Source organism: Eulemur rufifrons, chromosome 4 (genome assembly GCF_041146395.1).
Source record: "Eulemur rufifrons isolate Redbay chromosome 4, OSU_ERuf_1, whole genome shotgun sequence".
NCBI classification, from domain to species: Eukaryota; Metazoa; Chordata; class Mammalia; order Primates; family Lemuridae; genus Eulemur; species Eulemur rufifrons.
In genome coordinates, this window is record NC_090986.1 from 71,274,696 (window position 1) to 71,286,818 (window position 12,123).

The 12,123-nt window shown below is 39.8% G+C and overlaps 1 protein-coding gene across 4 annotated transcripts in view; it reads left to right on the plus strand.

Moving 5' to 3' along the window:
• The window catches only part of DCLK1 (doublecortin like kinase 1), a 301,926-nt gene that overhangs the window by 254,647 nt on the left and 35,156 nt on the right, over positions 1-12,123 (plus strand). For all 4 annotated transcript variants that reach the window (XM_069467340.1, XM_069467341.1, XM_069467342.1 and 1 more), the window contains 2 exons: positions 484-603; positions 4,406-4,552. In XM_069467340.1, the coding sequence (XP_069323441.1) occupies positions 484-603; positions 4,406-4,552 (267 nt within the window). The remainder of the gene's footprint in view (positions 1-483; positions 604-4,405; positions 4,553-12,123) is intronic.

Below are 12,123 nucleotides of genomic sequence, written 5' to 3' on the forward strand. Positions count from 1 at the left end.
TGGTTTTATGAAGTATAGTGTTGAGGGGGGTTAAAGGAACACAAGTTCAGCTCCCAAATAAACATAAGTTCACCCTAAGAGTTGCATTTTGGTGGAATAGAGTATTATATACTTATTAGACTATAACTTTTTTTTTATAAATATCCCTGGAATAAAAGTTAGTTAGAATGATTAGTTATTATTTTTGTTCCTTATCTTTGTTTGCTTATTTGTTTGTTTGTTTTCTTCCTTTACTTTTGTGGTCTAAGTTTCATTCCATCCCTGTATATGAAATTATAGTTATAATGATAGGTTCTGAATTTACTAGTATCATCTAAGGACCTTCAATATCTTTTGGTGATTCTAGGCTATCTGAATATCAGAATATAAGATATACTCATTATAGTTTACCAAACTACATCTCTCTTGATCCTCAAATATTATAGTTGTACTCGTTTGAGTTATCTGTTTTGTGTATATTAAGATAACTTCTCCCTTGGACAGGAGCACATGATCCAGAATGAAGTGTCTATTTTAAGAAGAGTGAAGCATCCCAACATTGTTCTTCTGATTGAGGAGATGGACGTGCCAACTGAGCTGTATCTTGTCATGGAATTAGTAAAGGTATGTATTTTGGAAAAGAAAGAAACCTCTATTCAAGGCACCTTACTTTCCTATATTGTAGAGTTCCTTTTCCTTATTTTCTCCCACCAGCATTCAGTTACTCATTTCTGGGCACTGGCACAGTGATTAGGAATATTAACCAGAGAATTGTACTCTAAGAGTTCGAGTCCCAGCCTTGGTGCAGATAGGCCCATGACCATGGGTATACGTCTCTATGCTTTAGTTCCCATGGATGTAAAATGAGAATACCCATATGAATAGTATATTCCTACTTCCTAGTGTTATTGTGGGGATAAGGAGGGATGGCTTCCACCAGTTTGTGTGACACAGAAAGCATTAGATATCAGTACAGTTATTGTTGTTATAATAGAAAAATTGACCACTTTTTTAGGAACTACATCCAAGGGTACCAACCATTTTGTAAAAACAAGCTTTACACTTTTAGTCATCAACATAATAGAAAAATAACACAGACTTATTAATAATGTGAATAGTCTACTGCCTTTTAGTGAATGTTGTAAATCTCATCTTGTCACAAAAAAAAAAAAAAAAAATTACCTTTTTAATCTATGAAAGCATGGAATACAGGAATAGCCAAATGTGGATAATGGTTGAATGTTGCTGAAAGGTATTTTACCTATTCTCTACTTCTGTACATTTTAAAATTTTCAGGAATTAGAAGTTTTTAAACATGGAATGTTTAGTTTTCATGAAGTTATTTTTTCTCAAGCCTTTCATGTTATGGTATGTTATTCTGACTGAAGGTCTGAGTAATTTCTGCTTTAGTTGCAGAGTGTTGTAGATTAGTGGCACCACCTCCTGTGGCAGCTGTGTGCCCCGCCGGTGACAGCTCTGGGTTCCAGAGGCTGTGTTTGGAATCACACACCCAAGCTAGTGACTGTGCCACGTGGGATTTCTTTTTTAAAGATTTAAGATAAGGAAAGCATTTAATAAATGAGTCTGTTATGATATAGAAACATATTCATTTCTAGGGCTTTTAAGCTTTCATTTTTCAGAGTTGCTTCACTTTAGATATGTTGGCATTTTTCTTATTTACTAAGTGGTTATTTATATTTATAGGTGAAACCTATTTTTTTTTCTCTGAATCATCTAAGGACCTTCAACATCATTTGGCAATTCTAGTTAGAACTTGTTTCTTTTGGAACATGGCAGTTTGTTAGCAGTAACACAAGGTTATTGTCGTGTTTGAGGCTGAGGGAGGTGGACATGTTAAACTGTTATTCCAACAAAGAAAGATCCATTTTATTTATTCAGAAGATTTTCATATTGGTACTTTATTATCAAATTATCTTTTTACCAGCATGGTAAATTACCCTTTAGCACCAAGGATAGTATTTTTACAACAGCATTAATTTTAGACTAATAACTTGAAACCATTCCTATTGCCCCTCTGTGTGCTGTTAAAAATTGATTAACCCTGTTATTATTGATTAGCTGATTTTTGGAAAGCTGAGACTAAATTAAATTTGAAGATGGCAAAGGCTCAAGTGTTCAGACCACATTTTGTGGGCAATCTTAGTCTGATTGTCAATCATATGCCTAGGTGATTCTAGTAGGGTCCTTGTTGTACTTAACTGCCTTTGTGAATTCTCCCTGCATCACCAAGGTTTCCTGACAAGGCCAGGGAGGGTCTATATGGCCCTGCACTGGAACTCCTCAATCGTGCCACTAGCTTGTACTCTTGGATTTAGTCTGACCCAGCACTGCACTGAGGCCAGGTCTGGAAGCTTCCCAGGAAAGAAGGGCCAACCCCAGGCTTGATTTGAAAGGCTCCCATAACTTCCCCTGAGAAACTGAGATAAGGCTGTGCTTCTCAATTCCTAGGTGCCCAGTGGTGTAACCAAGAGTGCCTGAAGCTATGGGACAAGCAAGGCCTGTGTTCTGGAAAACAGTGAAGTGGCAGTTCTTAAGAGGGAAATTGCATGATTATTAGGAACAGGACTTGAGACTTCTGCCTGCCCAAAGTGCTGCGCATGCAAACTGCCTCTGTGTCCGCGGAAGGCAGCCTCGTGGGGAGGTGGCCCTGCTGCTGGACCCTGAGAGAGCAGCAGGCGCTAGGAAGGCAAAGGGGAGTGTTGGGGGGGACACTCCAGGAAGGGGGCTGTGAGGGGGACAGGTTTGGAGCACAGTGATCTTGGCCTGTTTTAAAGACCAAGGAAGAAAGACCCTACCTGGGGCATAAAGGGAACTGTCCTAAAGTCGTGGCAGGAGATGGAATTGGACAGGGTGGAATGAGGTTGTGGGAAAGGATTGGTGATGTGTTGAAGAGGGAAGAGAACGGTGGCATAACGTGTGGGAAGGTAGCAGTCGGTGTGCGGGCTGCTTTGCATAAGGAGCCGGAGAAAGGAAGCAGTGCGGTTGTGAGACCACACAACACCCCAGGATGATGCGGCGGGAACGTTCCCTCAGACGGCGCAGTGGGTGGCCCAGACGATGTGTGAGAGAAGTGCTGACGGCTTTGCTGAGGATGCAGAAGGAAGGAGATTACAGGATGCCTGGAGCCCAGATAACTGGGACAATCGTGGCGTCTTTGCAGGGTCTCCATGTGCAGCCCTGCACGTCCTGCTGCGTAGCTCCAGGGTGCTGTTCACAGAGACCACAGTGACTGTCCTGCCGCTCCCCCAAGTGGCACAGAGACAATCTGAAAACCTGTGTGTAGCAGCCTTGCCTTTGAGAGAAACAGAAAGTTGAGAGAGAAAATGTTCATTTTGAAAAAAAAAAAATGTACATGCTTAGTTTGAGAACTGCTGAGGCTTAAGGACCAGTGAAAGATCTCTAGAGTGGAGATTGCACAGGGAAGCAGAGGGTCCAAGCCGAATGGTCATATCTGAAAACATACGAGGGCTGTATTTTGCTTTTGCTAAGAAAAATTGAGTCCTTTAACACATCAGGTAACAAATGAACACAGTTGGTTTACTGTGTTCAACTGTTTGGCACACTGTAGGCAAAAATGAGGCAAATAGTGTTAATAAATCAGACCCAAATTCTCTGAAAGGGTTTCCGATAGATGGCACCAAGATTGGAACCTAAAATCATTCTGTTTCACCAAATAGCAACATGTTAGCAAGGATCAAGGGAAGCCAAGGTTCAGATGAATAACAGTCATAGAAAACTTTCTGTGAACATTCTCCACTCTCCATCTCTCCTTCTCTCTCTCATCTTTGGAATGACAGTTTCTGGTCCTTTTCTCTGTTCCCTGCAAAGAAGTGCAGTATTGAAAAAGAAAACACTACACCCACTCCCAGAGAGCTAAATCTAGACTATGAAGGGGATATGTGTGTGCACGTGTGTGTGTGCACGTGTGTGTGTCTTAATAATGTCACAAGGCAGTAGGACATTTTGTTAAGTGTGCAGTTTGCAGCCTTACCTGTTTCTCATCGTGGGAGGCTGAGGATAATGAATTTGAACTTCAGCTGACAGTCGGTTCGGGACAAGTAGCACGTGCCTCCTGGTTACCCACGTGTCACAAGGCCTCTTCCCTGGAGACCCAGCTCCGCCTCCTCCTCCCTGGCTGGGGGTGTTGGAAATGGCCACGTGTCTCACGTGTCCTCACCCCACTCCTTTCTTTGAGCTCTAAAGGAAATGTGACCAGCTTGCACCGTGGGCAGAGAAGTCACCATAAAGACTTCGGGGCTTTGAGAGGGAAGCGGCAGGGAAAGCCCTTAGGAACCTGAAGATTCCGGTCCATTCTTCATTTCCTTTCTCGTGTGTCAGTGGCCTCTGCAGGCGGCCCGCTGGCCCATCTGCTAATGTGCTGCTCTGCCTGCTGCTCTGTTCTCAGGGAGGAGACCTTTTTGATGCCATTACTTCCACTAACAAATACACTGAGCGGGACGCCAGTGGGATGCTGTACAACCTGGCCAGCGCCATCAAATACCTGCACAGCCTGAACATCGTCCACCGTGACATCAAGCCAGAAAACCTGCTGGTAAGAGAAATTCCCACTGCAGGGCATCCTGAGTTCCAGGCACTCCCAAGTGAACGTGAATCTTTCCTTCTTTTCTTTTTTATTGTGTTTTCTTTCTTCTTAAAAATGTGTACCTTAAAAGCTAATTTCCAGCCAATTGATATTACAACACTTTTATGTTAGAAAGATTTTATTTGGTAAACAAAGGAAACTCTTTTAGACTTTCTCATCATCTCTCAACTTTGCATCTCAATAGTATGATCTAAAACCTAAGAGAAATAAATCATAATGGGTTTTAAAGACACCAACCCCTTGGAATAAAAGTAATCATGAAGAAGACTGATTTCAGAAAACAGAGTGGCTAGTTGGTTTGCTTTCTGCGAACTCCATATCTCTGGGGAAATATATTGAGAGAGTTTTCCTAGCCCAGTTACTTAGGGGACAGTACAGAAAGGAGGGAGGAGGCAGAGACTAAGCTTGGGGAACTGTCACTGGTAAATACGGGAGCAACATAAATTTTTCTGGCTCTTCAGGCTGGAATTTTAATGAAATATATGAAATTCTCACCCGAAGATGCTAGTTGGTCTTTTACTCTCATGATCTACTTGTAAGCATCATGGATCACATGTGACTCCCGTTAGTGTGCCCATGTCTTCAGAAATCTGGTAACTGAAGATTCTCTTTCCAAAGCAGTGTTTCTTCAAGGGTGGTCCAAAGACTCCCTGAGTCACAATTACTCCCAGATGCCTGTTAAAAATGCAACTTTCTGGGCCTGGATGCAGCCCTACCAAATCAGAATATGGTGACTGGTGACAGTGTGCAGAAATCCACATCACAACCCCTTCTCCCAGGTAATCTGCATGCACACTCAAGTCTAAAAGCCAATGAGCAGCCCAACTCCCCCTACACGGATAGAGGCTGAAAAGATCTGCTATTAGGAAGAGCCACCAATGTGCTCAGCCCATTGAGCTGAGCTAAGGGCTTTACTGTCATTATCTCATGTAATCCTCACAACAGCCTTTTGGGATAAGTTCTATTACTGTTTCATGTCACAGGGAAGAAAACTGGACACCTTGAAGTTAAGTGACCTGCCCAAGGCTGTAACAGCTCATAAGTAGAAGAGCCAAGATCTCAATCTGCTTCTGACCTATTCAAAAGCCCAGCCTCTTACCTCTAGACTGCAGTAAACTCTGAATTAGGGAGAGGTTAATTCAGTGCTTGCCATGTGCCAGGGGACGAGAGCGACACATGCCTTCATGGAGTTGACGTTCCGGCTGGAAAGATAGGCATTCGAGATACATACGTGCACAATTAGTTCATTGCAATTATGTTGGTAATCTTGTAGCTAGTGACTAATAAAGGCAGCTGAGGTCAAATGACAGAGCCCCAACTTAATTGCACCTCAAATTCCACATGTCCGCAGTAGCCTAAACATTCTCTTCTGCGTAGTTGCCTCCATAAACTGCAGCAATTTTCTTTAGTCTGCATTCATTATTCCTGTGTCCTGAATTATGCAGGATGGTCTCACGGGAACAGGCTTACAACTGGGCCTTTGTTTAAAAACTTCTCTAAGCTCTGAAACTTCAGTGATTGAAAATCAAAGTTTCATTTCCCTTCTTTTTCTTTGCAGTTCAGTTTTGTGTACCCATCGCTCACTTGCTTCTCACCCGTGGTACCTATTTCTGCAAATGCCGTAGCTGACTATATAGCAGTGTACTTTTACTAAAATTACAATTTGCAGGATGCTTTTAAAGTATTGTGCTCATTAGAATGTATTTTAACTGTAAATTACCCAAGAAGAAAAAAATCTCTCCTTCCTTTTTCCTTTCTTATCTGAAATATATAGAGAAACCATTACAGTCATTCCTAATATAGTTTTAAAGTATCTATATGAAAAACTAAAGAGATTCTATTCTCCATTGTAGTAATTGCTTACGATGGGGGAGCGAGGTTGGTGAATTTTGCAGGGATAAAGCTATTATAGGATAAAATAGAAGAATAGAATAAGTTTAGCAAAATTAGGATGACATCACTAATTGCACATGAGACCTTTGTTAATTTCACATTCTGTTGAAGTTTCCGTGGAAATAAGAGAGAGGTAAACCTTCACATACTCAGGATTTATAGCTGGATGGACAGAAGTTCAAAGCCAAGTAGTTCACGCTTCCACCAGCTGGTCTTACGACCTTGAACAAGTTACTTAACTCCCTTAAGCCTTCTTCAAGGAGGATTTTATGAAGATAAAGAGACAACATATAACTATTAGTTCTCTTTTTTATTGCCTTCTTATTTGTAATAAAAGTTAAATTATTCCTAAAAATAAAACTGCTTAACAGTAACAGTGTATGTAGGGAAAATCATTTTTTATCTTTTTTTGACATTACTTTAAAATTTTTACTATTCACCCATACATGGATTTGCTACCTTGTCGCAAAATGCACAGCAATAGACTATTTTTGGAAAATGTTATAATAAAGTTAATGGTTCAAAGGTTTTGAACCCATGTTCTTACCTCAGGGAATCTTACTAAATAAATAAAAAGGCCTCATGATGCACTTTGCTTTACTATTACATTAGAAGACCTCAGAAACCTTCTCAATTGTTAGACTGCTAGTGAAATTTTTGCTAGTTAAATGAGTAATATTTGTTATAACTAACAAAGTGTTTTTTATAAAAGTCTAATTCAGCTATCTATTTTATTTTATGTGGTAAAATTGTGTACGTAGAAATTCCAGCATTTTTATTTTTAATTCTTATAGAACAATATAAAAATACAGCTCGGCCTTAAGGATCTATATTGATCATATAAATGATTTGTTTAACTCTAAGTTTTTGATAAGGTCAAAGTATTTTAATGAGAAAATATATTTGACTTACAGTGATGTTTCCAGTCACATTTTAGGTGAAAATTGGGAACTGACCCAATAAAAAGCGCTTCTTATAAATTTATTATTTTATTATTCCTAAGGTTTTTTCCCCCAAGTTAATTATGCCCATGATTTTATGTGGTTCTTTTTGCTTTACTTGTTGTCAGCCTGGTGCTTAATAATTAGATGGACAGGTGGATGTCAGAGGGGATGAGATGAGCGAGTGAGTGAATGAGTGATACTTCTTCTTGGAATAGAGGACAGAACCCACCTGAAAAGCCTAAGCCGTTTCCCAACTCATCTGTCTCACGGAGGACTCACACTGGCTTCAGTGTAAGCCTCACTGAGCAGGGAGAGAAAGCTCAGTGCTTCCCAGTGTATGCACAGGACCACTACGTATGTATGTGTGTATGTGCATTTGTATACATGTGCCTATGTGTGTGCATATGCCATGATCGTTTATGACTGAAGGAACTTTTTGCTTTTCTGAAAAAAAACAAAAATTTAATGCCTTCAGTTCCCACGAGTCACCACTAGATGGCAAGATTGTATCCTTGGCAGCAAAACCATCTGTAGCTGCTTGTGTTTCTTCCAGGGAGCTGGGGGGAGGGGGGGGTCTTTTAAAAAATGTGTACACAGATGCCACTTCCTTATGAAAATTAAAGTCCTTCCTGGCAAAAATATAACTTACACCACTAGCTTTTATTAGATTCCAGAAATACAGTAATTTTCTTCAAATACAAAAATGTATGTTCAAAACCTTTTTCCTCCCAAACCCCCCAGTACTCTGTAGAAGAAATAGTTTCTCAGAGGAACTGCCTCTCTTGGTCAGAATTTTTTTTCTTTAGAAACTCTCTAAGTGTCTGTGCCTGCTCCTAGCTGCCCATCAAAGTGACACACGCAGCTCATGAGCCTCATTTTCCCTCAATGGATAATACCCAGCAATCAGCTATTCCTGCTCACCCCAAGTGATGATCGTGGGTTGTGCTCCAGCTCTTCCTAGTTTCCAGTTCAAGCCAACACCATGCTCATAAAACAACGGATTTCCTTCTGCCTTGATCCCATGACTCTTAATCCCCAAATAAATCCGTTTTGTCATAGGATAGCTATCTACACTGGTAGACAAGGCAAGTGCCACAGACAGAATGTGTCTAGAGGTCATGGATAGATTTGTAGCCAGTCCCCTATACTGTGAACTTGAGCCATCACAGTGTGTTGACAAATGGATTGGGGGTTACCCAGAGGAAGGGAGCCAGTGATCTTCCGTGGGTCTGTCACCAGCCCTGCCCTGATCAGCATTACCAGTGACCTGAAATGAAGATGTATTATACCAAATGACAGGGTTGAGATCCAGAAATACCTTTGGCTCAAAATTTCATAATATGAAATTTAACAAGAGATAAACATGAATCCCTATGGACTAAGTGGTTTTGGTATAGTTGGTGTAGTTTGGTGTTATTGACGATTGTAGAAAATGGTAATGAGAAAACTTGTCTCGCTGCAGGTCAAAAGGCTATTAGTTGACCTGTAAAAGGCTATTAATTGGGTGTGAGTCTCAGTGTGACCTGGCTGCTAAAAATATCAGTGTGTCCTTAGACTTCTTTCCATGAAAGAGTGTTGCCATCAAAAGTGTCTTCAGCCTGGCTCATACCACATCACCCCTATGGTAATAACCTGACCGTGTCCTGTCTGGGACCTGGGGTTGGCCCAGAGAAGGGATAGGCCACATGGGGCATGGTGGCTCTCATCTAATACCTGAAAGGCTGCCACATGGACGACGGGAGGACTTTTTGTGTTGTGTGTGAGAGTGCTGAACTAAAACTTAAAGAGAAGACATTAATGAGCCAAAGATTTCGGGTTAACATAAGGGAAAAAAAAAATTTCTAATCATTTCATTTGTTTGAAAATTAAATGGCCTTTATTACAAGGTAGCTTGTATCCATTGTAAGTATTCAAGCTAAAATTGAATGATCCTTTTTTCTGGGTGTTTAGAAACAAAAGTCTGCTTTCTGAATTTGGATGAAAGTTGAGGGAAAACAGAAGACACACAACATTTTCCCAAAACATTATTTAGTGCAATAAATACTAAAAATACTCAACTACTACCACTGCCATTTATTGAGCACTTTTTCTGGATGTCAAGATTATGGGTGAGTTTAGTTCCTTTTCCTGTATAATGATCTGTCTTTTCTAATTTTTCTCCAGTGACATATTGGGTAATAACTGTGTGACAAAAATGTAATAACATTTTTAAAAATTGCAATGACATCAGTTCCCACAGTTTTGGCAAAATCCTAGGTTGTATAATTCCTAGCAGAATCCGGAACGTGTGTGTTTTGTGTATCTCACTGCAGCTGCATAGAACTCTTTTTAGATAGTTTTATGACTATTTTAAATTTAGGGTGAGAATCAGGTTTCCTGGAGTTTCCGTTCACTTCTTTATCTTCCCAGATATCTCCAGTGTAACACTATGAAAAGAGATTTTTTTCCCTTTAATATTGTTGCCTCTCTTCTGACTTACTCCTTTCTGACTTCTATGCAACTTTCATTGTTTTTATTATTTAATTTAACTTTTGAGTTCATAAATGTTTTACATGTGGGTATAAAATGTTTTTTTTTTTATTAGAGTTGTTTTCTTCTCCAGGAGATCTAATTCAAAAGTATGTGGGCCATAAAGTGTATTTCAAAAAATAATTCCCTGCTTAAATGTTGTTATATTTCACTTCTTAAAGATTCAAGATTTAAATTTAATCCATTTTCCTTTGAAAACGTCATAAAGGCCATATACCATGGCTGGAGGAAAATCACTATCTTTTTAAAGGGATCTCATATATGCTAAAAAAGTAAATTGACCTTTTTTCATGCCACTTTTGTTCCATTCTATTTGGTGAAATAATTTTTAGTATCTATTGAGTGCCTCTGTGAAAACTATTTCAGTGGTCACTAATGATTCATTAGCCAACGTTTCAACAGGGCTATCCCCAAATTGATAGCAACATTATTATGTTTGTTCCAACACATCTGTTCTTTTAGTCAGCTTTTAGTGCTGTATTATGGGAATCTCAGAAACCATTTGACTGGATTCAGGTTATCTGTGAATTTCCATATTATTTTATGGCCACCGGCTGCATTTTATGACTGTATATTAAATGTTTTATTTTTTCAAATAACTTTTCCAAATGGTCTCAGTTTCCCATCCAAGGGAAGTCAGGCATATGCCCAAACATCTACTGTTCATCAAGTTGCAGCTAGTGCAAAACCCCAAATAAATGAAAAAGACACAAAAATAAAACCCTTCTTTAAAAAAGAAAAATCCTGTATAAAATCCCAGTGTGCCCCAAAAATTCTACATACCTGACCTTTCACTATATCTATTCTTGGTAGGATGTGCCTCAGCTTTTAATTGGAACCTTTTTCATAATTGTTGCCATTTAACACATTTAGTCTGTCAAATCATGGGATGTCTTTATAGCTTTATAATAAACCCTAGAGAACAACTTCTCTGACTGTAGCCATCTGCAATGATCACAAGAGTAGCTTACAAAATACTGACAGTCTTTATGGTAATAGGATACATATGGCAGCCCACAATTATGTGTAGCTGCATTCAATTAGTGTTGTACAATTACACAGTTTTATTGCTTAGTTAAAACAGTGAAAGCACTACATACTGGGTAATTTGCACTAATCCCCGTCTCTTTAATAGCCCCTCGGTGTTTAAAATGTGGGGGAACATCTATAGTATTTAAAGGGCCTGGGATGAACATTAAATTATATCTCATGTTGTGAATACTCCTTGACTGACAGTTAATGTACTCCCACTTTACATGTGGGTCATGTTTTATAGAGGCTTTAAAATATAGTTATAGCAAAAGGTTCTCCTTACACCAGAGCTCCACTTGCTGGACCAGGCTGTCCAAGTCTATACTTGCAGCTCGCTAATGTCCCTTCTGAAGGATGCTCAGAATGAGGAGAAATGCTGAGGAACACAGTCAGCGTTGATCCAGAGAGGGGTGGAAGCCAAGGATTTGGCATTTTAAATGTGAACCCGTTAGAAGCCTTTCCGATTTCTAACTTTTAATTAAAAATTTAGTTCAAAGTGAATTTATAGCTGCCATTTGGAAAAATACGTTTTGGAGACGGTTTTGGGAGGATGTGTGTGTGTTTTTGAGCGCGTGTGCGTGTGCGCATGCGTGCTTTAAACAGATGCATTTAGCAATCTGTGATTTTTAGCAAAGTTTTAATTACATTTTCCAGTGGCCTCACAAATGCCCCTGTGTCGTTGGCTCGGTAAGAGATAAGGGTGAACATAGCTCAGCTTGCAGCAGGTGCTGACGGTGGGCTCCAGTTGCAAGGTGGTTCCTTACACCGCTTGGGAAAGGGACTCTCCCATTGGAGGAGAAGAAACACTGGAATATATTCCTCTCCATCCTTCTCCCAAAGTGTTGACAGAGAAGAACCCAGGTAACCTTGTTTACTGCCCTGCCTGACAGTAAGTTAAACAGAATTCCAAAGTAGAGGCCTGGACATTTGTTCACCTGCAAAAACATTTTGCTGAAGCATTCCTCATGTACTTGTGTCTAGATATGTTTTCAATTACATGGCGTCAGCTTTTGTCTCTGAGCTCTTATTGTCTATCCTAAGCATCACTTGAATCTCTTTATGTTGATGAAAATTCTACTATGTGGTTTCCAAAGCAAAAAAAGGGGGCCGTTGTACAAGTGA